The following is a 24,102-nucleotide window of genomic DNA, read 5'->3' on the forward strand; positions in this document are numbered from 1 at the left end:
AATGTGGTCTGACAATTGGCATTTTTTTTAGGCATTCAAATGGATAAAACCTGAGGATTCTGAAAATCTGACAAAAATTCCAAAACATGTCAAGCGAACTTCTTGAATTATTGTATAAAGACCTCTAGAATTCTATTGTGGTTAATGCTAATTGTTGTGTTGCTCTTGCAATTGATCCCAAAGTCCTCTTTCATTTATTTGTAATTCTTATAAACCTGTACTAATAGGTATTTCATCTAACTTTATAGGTACCAAAAAGAGACATCAGATAGAATGAGCTCTGATAATATTTCCACCAAATATAAGGAGGATAATGATAGACTGAGGAAAGAAAGAAATGATGCAAGAACAGAACTGCAAAGGGTACTGAAGGAGAAGAAAGAATCTTTATATCAAAACCTAAATACAGAGAAGGTTCTTGCTAGAGAAGAACTTCAGACCAAAGAGAGGGAAAAGTTAGAGTTAGTTGCTTTGTTTAAGGATAAGGAGGAAAAAGATTTACAAAAACTTAAGAGATTTGAAAAGGATATTGAAACTTTAAGATCAAAGTGCAGGGATGATAATGAAAAAATGAGGCAATCGGAGCATGAGATTGAAACTTTAAAATCAAGGTTGAAAGATGACAATGACAAAATACAGCGATTCGAACGTGAGATTTATACTTTGAAATCAAGTTGCAGGGATGATGACAAAGTACAGCAATTGGAACACGAGAATGAAACTCTAAATTCAAGGTGTAGAGATTACAATGAAAAAATAAGGCAATCCGAGCATGAGATTGAAAGTTTAAAATCAAGGTTGAAAGATGACAATGACAAAATACAGCGAATGGAACGTGAGATTGAAAATTTAAAATCAAGGTACTTTAAATATTTGATCACTTTTACCAGAATTATAGTTTTATGCAAGTAACATTAGAAAGACAACATTTTAACCTTCGAAATGTCCATTCATAATTATTAATAGAATACAATTCTCGTGAAATTTGTGGTCACCACAAATTTAAATACTTGATGCCCAGCCTTGTCAGTGGTGGATCTAGAATTTTTCATAAGGGTTGGCCTGCTCCAGTCATGCTTCAGTGATTCCCTATATAATCAACCAAATTTTTCCCACAAAAGGGGGGGAAAAGGGCCCTTCCCCTGGACGCACCTATGCTTGTCCATTGGTATGTCCTGATATTGGTTTCCACTCTCTAACTTACTTTTCTGAAACCAAATGTTCTGAAACTTATATACAATGCTTATTACTACTGAACACAGTTCAAATTTGAATTTAGGTGACGTCACTTTCTCTCTTATTTCTCTTTATAAATGGAAAATTCTCCAACAAAAGAAAGAGAAAAGAAGAACGAATATAATATATGTTATATATGCTAGAAATAATCCATTGTTGCTAAAAACAGGGGTTGAAATTGAGTTAAAAACATCAATGTATATGTTTTATTAAATTTTAGGTGAAATAGTCCATTTGCCAATTGCCTTCTTTTAACATATTACTTCCCTTTGCATGTCAATCATAATGTGGTTCTATACAGGACAATATTGGCTTTTGTCCACACAAAGCATGATATGTTGAAAGTGATATATCTGAGTCTTCACAAGTTTTTAGTGAAAAGTAAAAATTTAAAGGTAACACACATTACGCACAGATTAAGTTGCTCTTTACGATAGCTCTCTATTAGTTAAATTGAAAATTATGTCCCACCTAACATGCCTATGTGAGACAACTAAAAAAAGAGCTCTATTTACAGGGTCAATTACAGGAGTTGGTAAACATATTATTTTATCAATGGAATCTCATTTTGGTACACACAATGTCACATACACTTTACATTTTTAATTATTTAATAGATTAACAGGAGAAAAAGCAAATCAGTATAGTGCTTATGAAATGCTGCAGAATAAGAATGATCTTGAAACATGCAGACATCAAAAGAAGGCACTTGAAGATGAGCGAAATGAACTTCAGAAAGAAAATATTGAACTGGAAAATGAGTTACAGTAAGTATAAATACATTAAGCTGCAGTTGGGATATTTTATTATTGTAATAAAATGTGACGTGATAGAGTTTGCAAAAATTAAATCTTGCACTTTAATTTTTGGGATACAATTGCTTTCAAGCAATCTGTAGACTTGTACCAGTGGCTCAGGACAATGCCCTCACGTCAACCGTTTTGTTCTAAACATCAAGGAGCATCTCAGATTCTTATGATTGTCTTGCTTTAAAAGGTAAAAACAAACAAAGGGATTGAACTTAAACAACTTTCCTATAATGTTCTTTCAATAATCTTCATGTTTGATATTTCTTTACTTATATGCATGTTTTTAACAACACGGGAATTAAGCAGTATTTATATTTAGTGTTTTTATAAATTTAGAAACACGTCAGAGGGATTTCCCTAGTTTTGATAAAAATGTGAGAGTTCTCTGAATTCCGAGAAATCTATTTCTGTCATATAAGAACTGAAGTGGAGTTTTTCTTATATGTCACCTTTATGAAACTGATATTTGATATTGTACTTCCATAAAGAAATTAAAATTAAAATTGAAATACGTTCTTGCTCCAGGGTTTGTTTAGGTAATTATGCGCATGCGTATAGTTTTCTGGACTTCAAGGGGTATTAGCTATATATAGATAGAATGGTTGCTCTGGATTCCCCACTCAATTGAATAATTTAAAACTCATGGGATCCTTTCTTTGTATGTCTGCTATTGAGGGTTATTGTTGTTGCATAATTTTAAATCATATGCATCATTTAAATTAAAATAAATGTATTCCACATCGTTAAGGTATGAACTACAACACCACTTCAGGCGAAATGGAGTCTTCCATATTATTGTTTCGAGTTGTCTCTCTTCCGGAAGTAACTTCCGTCAATTCTGAATGTAAATACACTTCGAGAAAAATTAACTCATTCTGTTGGTAAACATCGTATTATATTAAAAACGATTGCAATTTAAACCGAGGAATATGTACGAAAAGGAGTCATGACAACTGACCCAAAGGAAACATTTAAAGAGTTAGGAATGGGGTTCCTCCAAGAATTAACGTAGGAAAATAGGTGATAATTAAGGAAGTGAAATACCTTCTCTCACTCTGAGTCTCAATGACTGCTGTGGAAAGTAAACTTGGAATTTATAGTACAAAAATAAAACACAATAGGCCTAAGTACATTGTTCATACACTTTTATCCGGGATTGGCTATTTTGTAACTATTCATATTACATAAATTACACTTTACATGTGTGATTTAGTTTTGAAAATAATATTATCTAGCTACATGTACATGTATACATGTGTCAATAAAAACAATGGCAATCATATCCCTCAGAGCATTCTGCTCTTTGATTATAATATTATTTGTAAACATAAATTCTAATTAATAATAGCAATATATAATCTATCATGTTTGCCAATCATGTCCCCTATAACAGTATAATGAATAATTGAAATACAAATATGTGTAAAAATTCCCGAACAGTAGATGTCAATAAAATAATAAAATAATGAAATAACATACATTGTATGATGTAATAAACTAAAAAAATAATTCAAATGTCAATCCACCTTCATATGATGATGTTGTAGTATACAGATACATTGCTATTTAGATACTTTAATTTTATTATGAGAAAAAAGAAAAGTATATTTTTCACTGGAGAAGGCTACGCATAAACAAACCATCATTTGTTCTGTGCTACTCAGGTACTATTTATTTGACCCCCGTGAAACATTGTGAAACAAATACTGGTACTCAGTTTAAAAAAAAATTCCTGACATCTTGAATGTGCTCTCCCGGCTACCTCTGACCCTATAAATTGTAATTATAAGTTCATGCTAACTACATCAAATTATAATGAACAGTTCAATGACAATTTTGAAATTTATTTCCATTTGTAGGAGCCTTAACTCAAAACTGGAACAGTTTGAAGATTCTGTGAGGAACATATCTAATTTGAAGAAACAAATCAAGGATCATGAAGAAGGGTAATGTATTTGAATGTTTATCATATTTGGAGTTATAGTAATGTGAAAAGGAATTTTTAATTGGATAAAGAAATCAAATATCAGTCTGCAAAACACTTCTCCTTAAGTTATGCTATAAGAGTTCAATGTGTTTTGTAACTCTCATGAACATCATTCATTCAGTGTCATGATGACAAAGTTTGAACAGATATGAGAAACAGTTCATGCTTCAGCTATAAGTATTAATATTAATCATGGACTGTTTGTGTTTTCTGAAGAAAAAAATACTGTTACATACTTGATGTTATCTGTAAAATTGATTGTCCTACATATATTCAATTGATGTGCATTTTATTTTAATTTCATAGGTATAGAAATGTCACTTCCAAATTGCATGAAGCTGAGAGGCAGATGGGAGAACAAAAGGAAACAATTGAAGATCAGAAACAAGAAAACAGAAAGATATATAAGGAAAAGAAAGACTTGGAAAATAAGCTCAGGTGAAATTTTAATGCCAATTTTAGAAAACACATATTATTGTGTACCATTGTATGTCACTTGTCAGTATCTCTGCCTGTCCAAATGCTGTACAAAAGCAAGACAATACTTTTTTTAATTTTAAACATGTATCAAATATTAAGTTATTTAATTTTAATTGTTTTAGTTCATCATGTATTTTGACCTTTATTTTTAGCTCACCTGGCCCGAAGGGCCAAGTGAGCTATTCCCATCACTTTGCGTCCGGCGTCCGTCGTCGTCGTCGTCGTCCGTCGTCGTCCGTCGTCGTCCGTCGTCGTTAACTTTTACAAAAATCTTCTCCTCTGAAACTACTGGGCCAAATTTAACCAAACTTGACCAAAATCATCATTGGGGTATCTAGTTTAAAAAATGTGTGGCGTGACCCGGTCAACCAACCAAGATGGCCGCCACGGCTAAAAATAGAACATAGGGGTAAAATGCAGTTTTTGGCTTATAACTCAAAAACCAAAGCATTTAGAGCAAATCTGACATGGGGTAAATATGTTTATCAGGTCAAGATCTATCTGCCCTGAAATTTTCAGATGAATCGGTCAACCCGTTGTTGGGTTGCTGCCCCTGAATTGGTCATTTTGAGGAAATTTTGCTGTTTTTGGTTATTATCTTGAATATTATTATAGATAGAGATAAACTGTAAACAGCAATAATGTTTGGCAAAGTTAGATTTACAAGTAAGTCAACATGACCGAAATGGTCAGTTGACCCCTTTAGGAGTTATTGCCCTTTATAGTCAATTTTTAACCATTTTTCATAAATCTAAGTAATCTTTTACAAAAATCTTCTCCTCTGAAACTACTGGGCCAAATTTATCCAAACTTGGCCACAATCATCTTTGGGGTATCTAGTTTAAAAAATGTGTGGCGTGACCCGGTCAACCAACCAAGATGGCCGCCACGGCTAAAAATAGAACATAGGGGTAAAATGCAGTTTTTGGCTTATAACTCAAAAACCAAAGCATTTAGAGCAAATCTGATGTGAAGTAAAAATGTTTATCAGGTCAAGATCTATCTGCCCTGAAATTTTCAGATGAATCGGTCAACCTGTTGTTGGGTTGCTGCCCCTGAATTGGTAATTTTGAGGAAATTTTGCCGTTTTTGGTTATTATCTTGAATATTATTATAGATAGAGATTATCTGTAAACAGCAATAATGTTCAGCAAAGTAAGATTTACAAATAGGTCAACATGACGGAAATGGTCAGTTGACCCCTTTAGGAGTTATTGCCCTTTATAGTCAATTTTTAACCATTTTTCGTAAATCTTAGTTATCTTTTACAAAAATCTTCTCCTCTGAAACTACTGGGCCAAATTAATTCAAACTTGGCCACAATCATCTTTGAGGTACCTTGTTTGAAAAATGTGTCCGATGACCTGGCCATCCAACCAAGATGGCCACCACGGCTAAAAATAGAACAGGGGTAAAATGTAGTTTTTTGCTTACAACTCTGAAACCAAATCATTTAGAGGAAATCTGACAAGGAGTTTAATTGTTAATCAAGTCAATATATATCTGCCCTGAAATATTCAAATGAATTGGACAACTTGTTGTTGGGTTGCTGCCCTCCAATTGGTAATTTTTAAAGAAATTTTGCTGTTTTTGGTTATTATCTTGAATACTATTATAGATAGCGATAAACTGTAAACAGCGATAATGTTCATCAAAGTAAGATCTACAAATAAGTCCACATGACCTAAATGGTCAATTGACCCCTTAAGGAGTTATTGCCCTTTATAGTCAATTTTTAACAATTTTCATTAATTTGGTAAATTTATGTAAATTTTTACCAAATATTTTTCTCTGTTACTAATGGGCAAAGTTCATTATAGATATAATTGTAAGAAGCAAGAATGTTCAGTAAAGTAAGAACTTCAAACACATCACCATCACCAAAATACAATTTTGTCATGAATCCATTTGTGTCCTTTGTTAAATATGCACATAGACCAAGGTGAGCGACACAGGCTCTTTAGAGCCTCTAGTTATATATTTCCCTCTAGGTTAGCATTAAACAACAAAGAACAGGCTTCTTTAGGCAAAGAATGTGAGGAATTGAAAACTATTCTGCAAGAGAAACAAGAAGAATTATACAATTTGAAATCAAGGTAATTACATGCTTGTTTTCTCATGAATCTAATAAGCTTGAAAAAAGAGAAAGAAGAAACCAAAAGGATATTCAATCTCATAAAACAAACTGACAATGCCATGGCAAAAAAAAATGAAAAGAAACACAACTCAACTGCGACTTCTGTGGCAGAAAGCTCAACATAGGGATAGTAATCTGGCGGTGGCGGCGGCGTCAGCTCACTTCTTAAAAGCTTTATATTTTAGAAGGTGGAAGACCTGAATGCTTCATACTTTTGTATATGATGCCTCATGTTACGAAGTTTCTGTCAGTCACCTGTCTAATACTATATGCAATAGGTCAACTATATTTGGTGTATGGAAATATTTTACGATCTATAAATAAATAAGAAGATGTGGTATGATTACCAATGAGACAACTGTCCACAAGAGACCAAAACGACACAGACATTTACAACTAAAGGGCACCATACGGCCTTCAACAATGAGCAAAGCCCATTCTGCATAGTCAGCTATAAAAGGCCCCGATTAGGCAATGTAAAACAATTCAAACAAGAAAACTAACGGCCTTATTTATATTAAAAAATGAACAAAAAACAAATATGTAACACTTAAACAAAGGACAACCACTGTATACAGGCTCCTGACTTGGGACAGGCACATACATAAATAATGTGGCGGGGTTAAACATGTTTATATGTCAGTCCCGCAGGTTTGATTTTACCTTGACCTCATTTTCTCGGTTCATTGCTCAGTGTTAAGTTTTTGTGTTTATGTCTGTTTTCTCAAACTTTAAGCAATAGGTCAACTATATTTGTTGTATGGTAGAATTGTTAGCTGTACATGCCTGCTTGGCATGGTTTATCTGACCTTGATCTCATTTTCATGGTTCATTGGTCAATGTTTAGTTTTCTTGGTTAATGTTAAGTTTATGTGACAGTTGTAATAAAGCTTTATATTTAGGACTATCAAGTTGAACGTAAATTAATATCAATGATTAGTAAAGAAGGCGAGACATTTCAGCATGTGTACTATTAGTAATTTTTAATTATTGCAAGAGCAGTATTGCTTTTTATAGGAAAACATTAATTTTCTTATCTTTGTTAATTCTCATAAAAGGTTCCAAAAACTAACAGATTCAAAAGAAACTGCAGAAGTTCTTAATAAAATAATTGAAAGTCTGAAGCTGGAAAATTTAGATTTAAATCAGAGGTAAGAATATTTATCTTTAGATACATTTAATATATGTAATTTGTCTCAAGATTAATTGGACGTATACTTTTATTTTATCATTTCATATAGAACTTGGGATTTTTTTAACTACAAAATATGGTTTTTCAAATTTAGCATTTTTGATGTCGAGACAAATTATTTGACATTTAATGTCAGTAAACAAATTGTAAATTTGTTGATTTTTGAAGTTACTGACTTTAAGGTGTGAAAAATAATGTAAAACGAAAATATATTACAAAGAATGAGATCAAATGAGTGATTATAATTAAGTTTTATAGTAATTAATGTGAAACTGTCCTTAAGGCTACTGGTTATGAAATGTCATTTTAATAAGAGTAATGCTAAAAACTTATTGTTAATTAAGTATTGTCTGTTTTCAATATCTATATACATTAGTATAAAATATTGAAGGCACACTTAGTTAAACACAGAATAAGAGAGAGAGAGAGAGAGAGAGTGTTGAAAAAAAAGAAAAGAATCCTGATAGATGCAGAACAAGAGTCATAATGTAATGTTAATATTCTCCCTTGTTTTCTTTGGCTATAAGTAACATGATAAAAAATGAAATTGTGTTGGATATCATAAATAGTTCCTTGCAATTTTGTAATAATGCTACAAATAATTTTTTATTGATTTTTACATCCCAAAAAGGTCAAGATAAAAGATTTTGTTGAAATTTTGCAAAATCGGCTGGATTTCAACCAAATTTAGGACCAGGAAACATAGAGTGCAGGCGTCAACAAGCTAAATATTTAAATGAGACATATGAAATGTCTTCACAAACATTATTTTAAAAGATATTTGTTGTCGACGTATGCGCTCTATGTTTCCTGTCCAATAATCAATGGAAATTTACCCATTTTCATTGATTTTTTCGTGGAAAATCAATATGAATACAACTTGTGATGTCATAATAAAATGCAGGAATGTAAATTTCCAACAAAATGGCTTATTTCCTATCTAGTCACTGTATAAGCTATAATTTATTATGATATTGGTCAATAAATCCTAATTTGAAATTTAAAGATAAATATGGGGCCATTTTAGGACCTTACCGAACCTATTCCTTTATATAATTGTCTTGCTTCAGATAAATATTTTTGTCTGATTGTTTTTTTTTAGTTGAGGATCTGTTCCATTGACCCATATCCTTTCATTTGCAATACTATTTTATAAGCTTATTTGTGAACCTGTTTGTGTATAGCAAATTGGCTGATTGTAGGATATATTAATTAACATGTACTTAGGTATAGAAATACTTCATTCAAGAAGATGAATATAGATATCAAGAATGGAAAGGAGTTGGTTCAGTAAGACCCCTTTTTGGCCCCAAAATATAGCTGTTTTAGAAAATTGTTAAAATGTAATCGTTTAGATATTTATTGAAAAGTAGATTGCTTCTGCTACATAAATATGGGCTGTTTTTGACAATACAATGCACATATATCGGGTACTAGCATTATTAAGTCATGCTAAATTACTGAAATCTTCACAATTGTAGCCTTTTAGTTAAATTTTAGACGGTTTCCGTCTTAAATGAAAGTGGCCGCATTCGTGTTCATTCATAATATTGAAATGTAAGTTGTATTTGATGATTATACATAATATATATAAAGGTTGAGGATGAACACGGATGCGGCCACTTTCATTTTTGGCAAAAACCAGCTGAAAAGTGACGATTTTTGGCATATTTGATAGATTTTTCATATTTAAGCTTGAATCGGAGCGTTTTTAATGGCTTAATAAGTTAAAATCTTTCACATTAACTAATTGAATCAATTGAAATAGACACTTAAGTGTTTAGAAAGTGTCTAAAATCTTTCGTTAGATGAACTTGAAAATTGAGGCCAAAATCGGACCTTACCGGACCTACTCCTCTAGATCTCAAGATGTCAAATAGAGATCTCAAAAAGTCAGATAGAGATTTCAAGAAGAGAAATATAAATCTCAAGAAGTCATATATACGGTAGATCTCAAAGAGGGAAATAAAGAACTCAAGAAGTCTTGAGAAGTCAAAAGAGATTGCAAGAAGGAAATAGAGATTTCTAAAAGTCAGATAGAGATCTCAAGAAGTCAAATAGAGATTTCAAGAAGGGAAATAAAGAACTTAAAGAAGTCTTTAGAAGTCATATAGCGATTGCAAGAGGGAAATAGGGATCTCTTTAAAGAAGTCAAATAGAGATCTCAAGAAGGGAATTTAAGAACTCAAAATGTCAAATATAGATCTCAAGAAGTCAGATAGCGATTTCAAGAAGGGAAATAGAAATCTCAAGAAGTTATGATATATATAGATCTCAAGTTGGTAAATTTAGATAAATCTTAAAAAGTAAAAAAAGATCTCTAAGAGAGAAGACAAATATTTGTAGAGGATACAGTTTTCATTCAATCTTTTTTTCAGATATCAAGAAATTATTTTAATGTATTTTAAATATTAATTCTAGGCTTGAAATTAACAATGAAGAAAAATCATCAATACTCAAAGAAAATAAAGAACTGAAGAACATTCTCCAGGAAAAACTATCAGAAGTGAAAAGATTGGAAACAAGGTAGTAGACAATGATATTTTTATGCCCAACCTAGTGGCATTATGTTAGTCGGTCTGTTTGTACGTCCGTTAGATGTTTGTATGTCTGTTTGTCCGTCAGTCTGTCCTGCTTCAGGTTTCAGTTTTTGGTTAAAGTTTGTGGTCAAGGTAGTTTGTGATGAAGTTGAAGTCCAATCAACTTGAAACTAAGTACACATGTTCCCCATGATATGATCTTTCTAATTTTAATGCCAATAATACGGTCCACTGAACATAGAAAATGATAGTTGGAGTGGGGCATCTGTGTACTAGGCCAACATTAAAAATATCTTTGTTTCCCCTCCCCGACAGGTTATCAGGGTATGGGTAGGTAGGTAGGCAAATTATTTTATTTTATTTCTTGATATAATTTTTCTATATTGAATTTTTACAAAATTCAACAGGTAAGATAAGTCAAGAAAATTGGGGTATTCCCTGTATTCAGTGTACACCCCAGTTTTCTGATGTTAGTATACAGTATACAGGGACCTCCTTTTTCCTATTCATTTTATGGTATGAAATCTACAAAAGTACACATCCTTCATGTGATAACAATGTGTAATGAAAGCAAGTGTTTAATTAGTTAAAAATCAAGCTTATTTCAAGTCTAATTTTATGCATAACTCACAACAAAACAATTCCTGTGTTCACCAATTCATACCTTGATCATCAATTATGAGATGACAAAAAGATATGTTAATGACTTGGGAATTAAAATTTAATGAATAAAAATTGTCAATAGAAGTGAACATAATTCAGTTATGTTCAGTTGCACCTGGAATATGCAGCTTGGTCAATTAATTCCTAAACAAAAGATTTGTATGTTTTTTCGAGTTCTAGAAAAAACAAGGCTTCATTTATATGATTTGTTGTTCCTAGAATACTTTAAGTATTTACAAATTCAACTGATGCTATAACGTAAAACATGCCCTTTTGTAAATTTCATGCCATAAATTGAAAAATAAAAACACATTTAAACTGGTCTTGTTTACACAAGAGGTGAAAGCAGGGAATTCATGTATCCAACATTTTCTGACTTGTGCTCAACCTGTTCGAAGTCGAAGACAAAGTAGATTGATTTCAAAGCACGATTCAGACCATTTTTATTCAAAGATTTTATCCTTTAAACAGGAACAGAGGTAAAAGACAAAGCCAATCAAGGTGCATTCAGTGGGTTGAAAGGTGCTTCAGATTTTTTATTTTCAAATATCACCCTTGCACACAACACAAATCGTGTAGCAAGGCAGTTTGTTTTTCTTGATTCTGAATCATATAGACGCTTCAATGCAAAAATGCCTTGATTTAAAACGCTTGTTGATTACAGCATCAGAAAGGTATGACAAAAAACCAACGCACGTTTACTACAGCATCGGAAAGATATCACCAAAAACCAACATAACCAAAAAAAATAATTTGGACAAGAATGGCCAATAACATTTTTTCGAGTCGCGGCGATTTTACCGGGTCGGTCGGGGGATGGGAAACAAACAATATTTTATTTTGGGCCCTATGGACACATCTTCTTATAAAGTTGCATTGCTGACAGTATATCTCATTTTGACAATCATTTTGAATCGCTTCCTATTTTGTCAACAATCTAGCAGCTTTAAATTAATTAGCAATGTTGCTGTCTTGTTTTTAATCTTCTGTCTACAGGCATGGGAAATTTTCTGGGTCAAAAGTTTATAAATAATAAGTATCACAAAATAAAATAAATCCTTTGTTAAACTTTATACATGAACAATATGCTTAATAAGATTTTTTATGTGTTTTTCAGACTGCAACAATATGCAGAAAAATTTGAAGATATTCCAGCCCTAAAGAGACATATGGACAAACTGCAAAGTGATAATGATGAATTAAATCTGAAGTAAGTATTTTGTATGCTGAAATTATGCTTATTTTAGTTTTTTTTCATTTCTTGGTTTTAGTTTTTTGTGTTTCTTTTGCTCCAATATAATCAATGTTTTAAGCTCCTTATATTGAACCTGCATTTACTAATGACATGATAAAATAAATATATTTTTTGTCATTGGTTTAAAAAAAAAAAGGCAATAAGTAACAAAAGGACATTCAAACTCTTAAGTCGAAAAATAAACTGAAGAAGCAATTGCTCCAAAAAAAAAAAGATCAACACACAAACATAATATTACTCAAAAGAAAACAAAGAAAACTTAAGACTGAGAAAACAGCATTAATGCTTAATTTAACATATATCAAATATTAAAAAAAAATGTAGAAGATTGCTTCAGGTACAATTGTCATATTTCCACTGAGCAGTTTTATGTAATCGAATCTATATAATTACACCTGAACTCAAACTGGTGCATATGGTATTAACAGTTTCATGTTAGATTATGAATATATTTAAGAATTTATCAACTTTATACCATTACTTCACAGTAAAGGTTCATTATATTTTTCCATCAGTCTGTTTGATGTTAACTAGTTACCATTTAAGGTTTATTTTACAAGTAAAACAGACAAAGAGTTAATAAAAAGACTTTTAAGAAATAAAATTTACCTAGTATGTAATTTGGACGCCGCTTACTCTATGTTTTATATAATAGATGCAGACATTTACAAACAGTGGAGAAAGATGTCCAGAAATTAAAGAGAGAAAAACAGCAGTTAGAAACAGAAATTATTTCACAACGACAGAATAATGAAACACTTAATAATCGTCTGGAAATTTTAAATGTTGAAAAATTAGAAATTGAGGACAGATTGAGGTAATATTTCTTGATAAGAATTTCAGATAATTTTGGATTTTATTTTGTAAGAATTATATAAGTTAATTTGTTTTAATATATAAAAGAATAGAGACATGGAGTAAATATCCATGAGATATTATGGTATATCAATATTTTTAAGATGACTATTCATCAGATTCAATTGAAACTTAAGAAGAACCGAATGTTTTAAAAAAGCTATACAAACAGACTTTGAATATGAAGTTTGTCAGATTAAGTTCTTCTATATCACATAGTGTTACAGCCACATACTTTTAAAAACTGTTTAGATGGATGATTTTTTTTTATCTAGAACACTTCACGCTTTCATGCTTCTTGTTATATATTATTAGAATTTTGGAGCATTGTTCGATATGATGGTCTTGATGCATGATCCTTCATTTCATTATTCTTTAATTTTTTAGGCAATATTTATCTATTTTTCATATTTCTAGTCCATTTTTCTCTATTCTGTATATTTTAAGCACCCCTTTATTCTCTATTCTTTACATTTTCCCCCCATAGTTGTATAATTTTTCAACCCCTTTTTTTCAGACCCTCAAATATAAAAAATGAACTGAAATCGTTGATTATCCTTATACTATGTTTGTGTTTTCTAAAATAAAGTTCTAGCATTTTGTTTTACTTCATAACTAGATATTTTTTGTTATGCACGTGTGAATCACTTTCAAGAATTTGTTTTTTTGTTTGCAGACGACGATCACCTCAGGTAGTAACAGACCCTAGAAACTGTCAAAATTGCTTTAAGTATCGCAATGATATATCTGATCTGAAGAGAGAAATCAATGATCTGAGAGACAGGTAGTGTTTTAGTAAAATATAGTTTTGTGTTGAATTATCAACATCAAGATTTGGAGGATAATTTATTTATTGTATGATTGCTAATTAGCAATTCTAGAAACTTTTGGGCACAAATATGATGGCCTACTATAATCATAGAACACTGCATCAAGTAGTATATGATATGTCTCAACTTTAAACAACTATGTTTTTAATCCAAACCCAAATATTTGCCTAATGAATTGTTGTATCAAGCAAGATATTGTGGTGGAATCTTTTTCTCTAAGGATTTTTAAACAGTATGAAGACAAACTTTATCTTTCTTTATGATCTGCAAAAAATATCAAGCAAACCACATTTTGATTAAAAAAATCAACAGGTCAGGAAAAAGTATAAATCTGTTAAGAATAAGAGAAAATCAGGAACATGTATATGATTGATGTTTGCAGATTACAAAAAACAATTAGTTTTGTTTTGTTTTGTTTTATTTATTTATGACATATAATTTAAATGGAAAAGATACAAGTTGTATTAAAAAAAAATCGATACTAAAAATTCTCAATTGTTTATATGTGTATTTAACTTCAGACTGAGTGAAGCTGCTGGGAATAAACTGAGAGACAACAATCCAAACATTGCAGACTTAAGTGATATGAACCGTCCAACTTCATTAGCCGAGAAGTTTTCGTCATTGTACACAGATGAATACACAGATGCTATGGAAGTCATTGAAGATGATATGGATGAGGCAGCTTCCGTCAAGGTCATGCTTGATTGGTTAAAGGTACTTTTTAGCTTTTTGAATATATTTAGCACACAAAACTGCATAAAATCCTTGCCCCTTAAAACCTTTAATTACCATTTCATTACTTTTGTTGAAATTAAAATTCTTCCTAAATAAAAGTTTGCAACAAACTTTTGGGGAATTTCTTATAAAGGACAAGGTATGATAAGGGCCGTTTCTGGCCCCCCTTTTTCCAGAATTTTTAAACTTTGAAGTTGAAACCCATCACGCCTGTGTAATGAACTGCAATATCTGCTCGTCCATGTAGAACCTTATTTTTAGGTGTTATGTACTCAAATATGTTCAAACTTGTATCTTGAAAAGGCTTAAACGGCGAAAAATGTAAAAAATCTACAATTTCGTCATGTTCGGAGACAAAATTTGACATCAGCGCCAACGTAGACCATCTTGAAATTTTCAACCATCAACTGTACTCTTGTGTATCTTTCACATTATAAAATATCATGGTGGTCTACGTTGGCGCTCATGTCTAAAAATTTGAAAAATAATCCGATTGTTTACAATTTTGACAAGTCATTATCATAATACGTCAAAGTGAACGGCACGGGTACGAAATCATTCCGGGATCCATAATTGATCAGAATATCACGTACGGATAGTTTTACGTTGTATCCAGTCATCAAGACATGTCACTCTCTTAAAAAAATATGTTGTACGTGAAATTAGACACATATAAATCAAAATAGTCTAACACTGCAGCCAAATAAAGAGTAGTGTCCCTTGAAATATGGTGAATTAATTTTTAATAATTTTTATTTTCAAATATTCAACGAAATCTTACAAATGAATTTTATAGTAAATTCACAATACATTCAAACTCATTTTGTAGTTCTGGAGAAAATCGTTTCATCAAAACTTATATATTTTGCACTTTGAAGTTTTCTATTTAACCATCTACAGAAAAATAGATTTATGTATCATATATATTTCGTTCAAAACTCTGAAGTGATATTTAAAATGTGCAATACATCCAATATAAAAATATGTGCATTGTCCATTAAAAATTTGTTTTTGGAACAGAGAAATAAGTTACAATGATTTGGTGATAGACAAAACTCTTTTAACAGTACTAAACTAATACATTATGCATCAGTGCAGTCAGTATTGAATCCAAAGTATGAAATGTAATTATAAAGTTAACATAATTCCATGTAAAGAGCAGTTGATACTGAAATTACTGTAAATTATGTAGAATGAAATTCAAAACAGTGTAGCTGTGGCCATTGATTGACACATTAAATTCATCCATTGACTGGGACAATTTACGTAAATGTTTGTCTGTAACGACCACTGTTCACGACGTACCTACGATAGACATTTAAACTGTGGGGTCACCAAAGGTTTCTTAACGCCTTTAATTAGAAAATAATTAGAAAAATTAATCAGGAATAACCTTTATGTTTTGATTTATATAATTGATATAATTCAAAATATCGTGTTATTTCTGATTAATTTTTCGAATTACTCTATTTAGGTGTTGAGAACCTTTGATGACCCCATAGTTTAAGTGTCTTTAAAAAGTACATAGTGAGCATTGGTCGTTACATACAAACGTTCACCTAAATTGTCCCAGTCAATGGATGAATTTAATGTGTCAATCAATGGCCACAGCTACACTGTTTTGAATTTCATTCTATTTCCAGCCTTTTCATATATCGGTACACTAATGATTTTTCTTATATATGTGTCAGAGCACTCTTTTGACAAGCTGTAATCATAAAATAAAAGTACACATGTAGCATTCAATTGACTCAGATCCTATTTGGATTTTCAAATAAAACATGCTATACCGAAATTACTTTTAACATATTTTACTTTTAAATGTATAGCACGTTCGTTAATTTAGATCTGTCCGTACGTCAATCAATCCATCCGTTCGTTTGTTTCTGTCCGGACATATACGTCTAGCTATCTTCTTCAGTTTTTGACCTAAAAAGTTTTTTTATTTATAATAGAGGTGTGTATGTCTACAGGGTTTTGATTTTTATTTATAAAATTTTCTTCAAATGTCCGGTATTTTGACACATTAACTTTTTGGTACAAGCTATATATATAAAGATTCGGTTATCCTCCTACAGTTTTTGAGATACAGCTTTAATACCTATTAGGTTTATTGTAAACATAATTAAAGCATGCATTGCCACCGGATTTTTGTTATTCTTCGAATATTCTAAAAATGTCAGGCTTTTGGGCTTGGTCAATATTTCTTGCTACTTAAGACACAATTAGGGTAGTTGTTGAATATTCACCAAAAACGGTAGTTGAACTTGTTTTCCCTCTCACATGCTATATATATTATTGAAGGCACAAATTGCACTACTAGTTCTACAGTTTAATGTCCCTAATGCAATAAAGAAGATTTTGTTTAGTAATTTCAAATATTTATTCAATACCGGAAAAGTTGAACATGGTGACTACTACAGCCGATATCATTGAGTGTGAAGTCAAAAGTAATATTTCCTTTTTTTTTTGCTTGTCAGATGAACCACAAAGTCATTGTTAGGTTAGGTTAGCTACCCTCCTTTAAGAATATGCTACTCCAGCAGATTACCAATCTATCTATCTGATGGACTATGCTTCTTCGAAAGGAGGGTAGTAAACTTGACATAATAATGACTTCACGGTTCATCTAACAAGCAAGCTTACCAAAGACTTTACCTTTGGCTACACACTCAGTGAAATCGGCTGTAAATCTGAAAATTGAAACATTTTGACTGGACATTCAGAATGAAAATAATAAATAAATCAACATTTAAAGGAGAATTTAAGGTTGAAAACGAGTGCACCCGCACGAGCGGGGATCGAACTCACAACTTCAGTGTTGACTGGCTAGTGATAACAGAAGTAACTTCTTAGACCACTCTGCCACCGATACCCTTTAATGAAATATGTCTATGTTTCTAATCAAATTCAAATGTTTTAGGGTTTCATGAAATGCTACTTACCAATAACTGTTTCATTAAAAAAACCAGCATAACATTTTGGATAAGATAAGGGGATGTGGTATGATTGCACATGATTCTATACACCGGCGATCAATGTGCTTATTTCAGGATATATATTGTAGAAATAATATATTTTTACTGAAGCTTGAAGATGTTCAAAAGTGTTAAAAAGTTCACAGTGTACGATTCTTGAAGTGACAAACAATGGCATTGTACAGGCTATGCATATTTGCTATACATACTGTATATATCTGATACTGAATCTTCAATAGCAGTTTTAATCCATCTGAGTTGTTTAATGTACTGGTAATCATCATGTAAATGTGAAATGCTATATTCTTAACTTCCACTATTATTTATGGATTATAAGTGTGCCACTTCTTGTATAACTTTAAGTTCTTTATGTCCCGTTTATGGGCATTATGTTTTCTGGTCTGTGCGTCCGTCTGTTCGTTCGTCCGTTAATCCGTCCGTTCGTCCATCTGTCGCGCTTCATGTTAAAGTTTTTGATCGAGGTATGTTGGGATGAAGTTGAAGTCCAATCAACTTGAAACTTAGTACACATGATCCCTATGATATGATCTGTCTAATTTTAATGCCAAATTAGAGATGCTGCCCAATTTTCATGGTATACTATACTGGGGACACATTCTTGTTTATTTCACCTATTAACTTGTTAATGTTTATACTTACTAATTATTATGTGACAATATAATTTGTATTTATGCTTTTTTTTTAATAAACCGACCAATTCCTTGATAGCTATCTTTTATTTAATACTAAAATTGAGAATGAAATGGGGAATGTGTCAAAGAGAAACAACCCGACAATAGAGCAGACAACAACTGAAGACCACCGGTGGCTCTTCAATGCCGCGAGAAACTTCCACACCCTGAGACATCTTTCAGTTGGCCCCTAAACAAATATGCACACTAGTTCAGTAATATTTGGCGTCATACTAAACTCCGAATTATACACAAGAAACTAAAATTAAAAATCATACAACACTAACAAAGGTCAGAGGCTCCTGACTTAAATGCGGCTGGGTTAAACAATTTTTTTGAGATCTCAACCCTGTTTCTATTAACAGCATATGATTTAATACTTACTTCATCAAGAAATAATAATGATACCAAAAAAAACCTACTTCGGTATACAAAGAAAACCAAAACATTATTTCCTCGTTACTAAGCACTATATTGGTTGCTAATCTTTTTATCAGCATGGTATACAATTGACCTACTTTCATTTCTTACTGCTAGTCTTGCATGTATTAACCAATCTAACCTGGTTTTACTCTAATTTGTACAATGAAAAATCAAAAGGGTTTTTCTGTAGTTTAATTTGATTTCTATCTTTTTCGGCTGTTGCTAAGCAACTTTTAGGTTGCTATGTTCAATTTCATTTTCTTGTAAAAATAATGACTCAGACATGTCAGACATCATATATATGAAAGAAAAATCATTTACGGTAGCTGAATCTTTAAATATTGCCATATTGATACCTCATATGGCCGAAATTACAAATTTTTGAACCGTTGCTAGGCAAAATTTTTGTTGCTAGGTTGTTGCTAAGCTTTTTTTTTAAACTGAAATTGAAGTGACTTTTCATTTGCAAACTCAAGTTATTGTTAAACAAACAATACTATTTTGAATTATGCTAATATGTAATGAGAAAGCAATGCATATGTGATAATTTGGCTATTTATTAAAACCGTTGCTAGGCAACCTTCCTTTCACCGGAACATAAAAAAATCATAGTTTTGAATAGTTTCTTTACTAAGGCTATCAATGATGTATATATAAACTTATTTGGGAAGGGGGCCAAAAACGCCTCTTATCATACCTTGTCCTTTGACAATGTGGTATAATTACGCAGAGGCAATAAATCAATTGGTAGAAATTCATATGTCTATTGGTCATAAATGTTTAGTCTCTGTAAAACCTGTAACCAGGATTTTTAAAGGGATACATTTATTGTGTAGAAATATATATAATGACACTGTAATACAAATAAAAATAATCAGTACAAAGAAAGATAACTCTATTCATTTCAGAAAACAGTACTCAAATAATTTCAACTAGACAAATGATTTTGACTATCAAAACTACATGAAAAAATATTGATCTCATCATAAATTGTGCATCTTAATATTTATCATATTAAATTCTACCAAATATTTTATGGTAGTAATTTTTCAGGTCATAAAAAACAACATTTTTGATTGAACAACAGTGGATGTTTATATCCAAATTTTTATGTTGAGACCCCCATGTACATTTACAAATGCTTGAAAGTGAACAATGAATTAGAATGAGTTTCTGTCAAATAAAATAAATTTTTGTGTCAAAATTTCATGAAAATTCATCACTACCAAAAGTCCTTTTCTAAGGGAAGTGTAAAAGCCAATTCTAATATGACGTGCTTCTTTCGCTTTGTAAACAACACCGTGATGAAATTCTCCATATATATATACTTAGTGTAGACTCAGAGATATACATAATAATGGCTGTTACAATATACTTCCCACGTAAATCCACATGTATTGGAACCTATTTGCAAACCTTTTGCCGACTTTATTGTTTTAAAAATTGCAGTCAAAAAAAAAAAAAAAATAACTTTTATTCTTATTCGGATGCATAATAAAAAGAAGTAATGCACAAGAGCTCAGAGAAATCAACAAAATGAAAATAAAATAAAATTCCGCGAAAGTCTTTTAATGTTTTTGACGCATGTAAGTCATTTCCAAACATGACGTCATGCAAATGAAAACGCTATAGTTGAACGTTTACTGATACATGTACCATCGAAATTCGTATAATATTGTATTAAAATTGATTTGTAAGGTAGGTTTTGTTTTATTTTCTATTCTATTGCATTTTTCGCACATTTACTGATTTCAGCAAGTCAACATGGCGGCTCCTTAGTTACGAAATGTCAACTTTGGATTTGATGGTAGCTTAAGAGAAAAACATGTAAATTAAAAATGGCAAATGTTGGGTTTAAGAATTTAAAGAATTAAACAATTTTTCTTTCTAGCGATTATTCACGAAACAATCCATGCTAGCTACAGATTTTATGAATGTTTGAGCTTTATCGAACCAGGAGTAAAAAAAGAACAGCCACACACACAGCATTCCTACCATCGCTTCAGATTTTAAATGACCGTATTTGTCCTATTAGAGAATCAAAATAATTCATGGAAGCCATAGATTGTTGGAAATTTACACATGGCTAATGCTCAGGATAAAATTCGAATATCACGGCCCAGGCCATGTGTAAATTTCCAACAATCTATGGCTTCCATGAATTATTTATTAAGTAAAGGACAATACAATTTATACCTGTCAAGTTAAAAAGAGGATATGCATGACATCTTTTAAATATATGAGACTTTGTTTTATACTGTATTTTTTATGATTTATTTTTATTTTAACAGAGTTGTTATGCTTGGTGTCAAAGATTAGCCAAAGAACAGAGAGAGACCTTGATAAACAGATCTATCGGATTCATGGAGAATCATGGTGTATGTATAATATTATTGATCTTAATTTTTTTTATCTGTTTGTCTGTTAATCCATCCTTTTGTTCATCCATTCTTCCTTCTGTTTTTAACCGGATTTTTGTGACAAAAATGTCGGTTATTGATTTGGGGATGTATGGCAGGCGGGCGGGCTGTCTGGCGGGTGGGCGGCAATCAATTGTTGTCCGTGCATTAACTCATGATCCGTTCAAACAAAGCTTTTAAAATTTTAATATGTTGTTACTGACAACTAAATGAAGGTCAAGTTCAATAATGGCGATTTTGACTTTTACCGTTCAGGAGTTATGGTTCTTGAAAGATTGAAAAATGGAGTTTCCAGTCGTGTCCGTGCATTTAGGCATGAAATGTTCTACCAAAGCTTCCCTAATTTTAATATGTTGTTACCGATGACAAAATGGAGGTCAAGTTCAATAATGACGATTTTGACTTTTACGGTTCAGGAGTTATGGTTCTTGAAAGATTGAAAAATGGAGTTTCCAGTCGTGTCCGTGCATTTACACATGAACTGTTCTACCAAAGCTTCCCAAATTTTAATATATTGTTACTGATGACCAAATAGAGGTCAAGTTCAATAATGACGATTTTGACTTTTACCGTTCAGGAGTTATGGTTCTTGAAAGATCGTAAAATGGCGTTTCCATTCACGTTGTTGCATTTACTAATGAACCATTCAATCTAAGCTTTTCAAATTTTAATATGTTGATACTGACTACAAAATGGAGGTCAAATTTGATATTGACGATTTTCACTTTCAGCATCATCAGTTATGGTTCTTGTGATATTGCCAGGACACAAATAAATGTTAATAAATCCGGTTTGCTGTCGTTGTGACAGCCTCTTGTTGGTTAAATATTTTGGTCAAGGTATTTTTTGATGAAGTTGAGTTCAAATCAATTTGAATCTTAGTACACATGTTCCCTATGAAATGATCTTTCTAATTTTAACGCTAAATTAGAGTTTTGACCCCAGTTTCAGTTCACTGAACATAGAAAATGATAGCACAGGTTGGGCATCCTTGTACTATGGACACATGTTTGTTTTTGTCTCTCCTTGACAGAGTCAAAAAGCAAGACATAGGTATGCTGTTTTCGGCGGTGGTGGTGTCAACAATGTATAGTTTGTGATTAGGTCTAGTTTATGGTGAAGCACAAGTGGTAGGTTTGCAAATTTATTGGCATTTGCAGGTTTTATTTCCATGGAGATTAGAAAGCCCTACCCCTCATCATGGTTCTATGACTTTAAACTTTTACAGTGTGTTTACAAGTAAAATTTTGTGTTTAGGTTATTTTAAGGGAATGACTTATGATAAGTGAATGGTATTTGCCAAATTGGTATGCAGTTGTATAAACATTGGCACATCTCGTTTCCTTGGATATTGTTCCCCCATGATCCTTCAGTCATGGTTCATTGACTTTGAATATATGCATAACTTACATGTTGAAGTATTGATATTTTAATTTCAACAGTTGCATTATCAAAATTCCAAAAAGGCAAGGACATATCTCTGTGATAACAGTTTATTTAATACAATTAAGTTGAACTCAAACTACCTTACAACTCAAAATGCTTTATAATTGCTAAATTGACATCACAGCTAAGTTTTGCTTCAATTGATTTTTATCCTAAATGAAACAATCGACTGAGATTGACTAATGCATAAATCTTTTCACTTTCAGGGTCAGAAAGTAGTTTTATCAGACAGATGTCTTATCTTTGTGAAGGAGTTTCAGAAGAAAATTGCAGTAGAGAGTTTGGCAGTTGTTGGACAGGTAAATTATATAATTATTATTTTAGCAGACTGTATGCATGTTTAGTTTTTGTCGAGCCTGCAACTTTTTTTGCAGAAAGCTGGACATAGGGATAGTGATCCGGCGGCTACGGCGGCTGCGTTAGCTAACTTCTTAAAAGGTTTATATTTTAGAAGGTGAAAGACCTGGATGCTTCATACTTTGTATATAGATGCCTCATGTTACGAAGTTTCCGTCAGTCACATGTCCAATGTCCTTGACCTCATTTTCATGGTTCAGTTACCACTTGAAAAAAAAGTTCAGAATTTTTGTAATGTTGAACTCTCTCTTATTATAAGTAATAGGATAACTATATTTGGTATGTGCGTACCTTGCAAGGTCCTCATGCCTGTCAGACAGTTTTCACTTGACCTCGACCTCATTTCATGGATCAGTGAACAAGGTTAAGTTTTGGTGGTCAAGTCCATATCTCAGATACTATAAGCAATAGGGCTAGTATATTTGGTGTATGGAAGGACTGGAAGGTGTATATGTCCAACTGGCAGGTGTCATTTGACCTTGACCGCATTTTAATGGTTCAGTGGTTAAAGTTAAGTTTTTGTGTTTTGGTCTGTTTTTCTCATACTTTATGCAATAGGTCTACTATATTTGTTGTATGGAATGATTGTAAGGTGAACATGTCTAGCGGGCAGATGTCATCTGACCTTGACCTCATTTTCATAGTTCAGTGGTCAAAGTTAAGTTTTTTAGTTTTGGTCTTTTTATCTAATATTATATGCCAAAGGTCAACTATATTTGGTGTAGGGAAATATATTATGATCTATATGTCACTATATGTCAGTCCCGCAGGTTTTATTTGACCATGACCTCAATTGCACAGTTCATTGCACAGTGTTAAGTTTTTGTGTTTTGGTCTATTTTTCTTAAACTATAAGTAGAAGGTCAACTATATTTGTTGTATGGAAGCTTTGTTAGCTATACATGTCTGCCTGGCATGGTTCATCTGACCTTGACCTCATTTTCATGGTTCATTGGTCTTTGTTTAGCTATCTTGGTTAATGTTAAGTTTATGTGACAGTTGTAATAAAGCTTTATACTTAGGACTATCAACATAATATCAATGATTAGTATAGAAGGCGAGAC

At 31.9% G+C, this 24,102-nt stretch overlaps 1 protein-coding gene across 1 annotated transcript in view; it reads left to right on the forward strand.

Moving 5' to 3' along the window:
* The window catches only part of LOC139485805 (putative uncharacterized protein MYH16), a 67,247-nt gene that overhangs the window by 38,678 nt on the left and 4,467 nt on the right, over positions 1–24,102 (forward strand). Inside the window, exons 17-29 of the mRNA XM_071270452.1 lie at positions 249–860; positions 1,854–2,003; positions 3,905–3,991; positions 4,339–4,470; positions 6,504–6,608; positions 7,708–7,800; positions 10,263–10,367; positions 12,162–12,254; positions 12,955–13,116; positions 13,831–13,938; positions 14,506–14,701; positions 21,107–21,193; positions 22,888–22,980. Coding sequence (XP_071126553.1) covers positions 249–860; positions 1,854–2,003; positions 3,905–3,991; positions 4,339–4,470; positions 6,504–6,608; positions 7,708–7,800; positions 10,263–10,367; positions 12,162–12,254; positions 12,955–13,116; positions 13,831–13,938; positions 14,506–14,701; positions 21,107–21,193; positions 22,888–22,980 — 2,023 coding nt within the window. The remainder of the gene's footprint in view (positions 1–248; positions 861–1,853; positions 2,004–3,904; positions 3,992–4,338; positions 4,471–6,503; positions 6,609–7,707; positions 7,801–10,262; positions 10,368–12,161; positions 12,255–12,954; positions 13,117–13,830; positions 13,939–14,505; positions 14,702–21,106; positions 21,194–22,887; positions 22,981–24,102) is intronic.

Source organism: Mytilus edulis, chromosome 8 (assembly GCF_963676685.1).
Source record: "Mytilus edulis chromosome 8, xbMytEdul2.2, whole genome shotgun sequence".
Taxonomy (NCBI): Eukaryota; Metazoa; Mollusca; class Bivalvia; order Mytilida; family Mytilidae; genus Mytilus; species Mytilus edulis.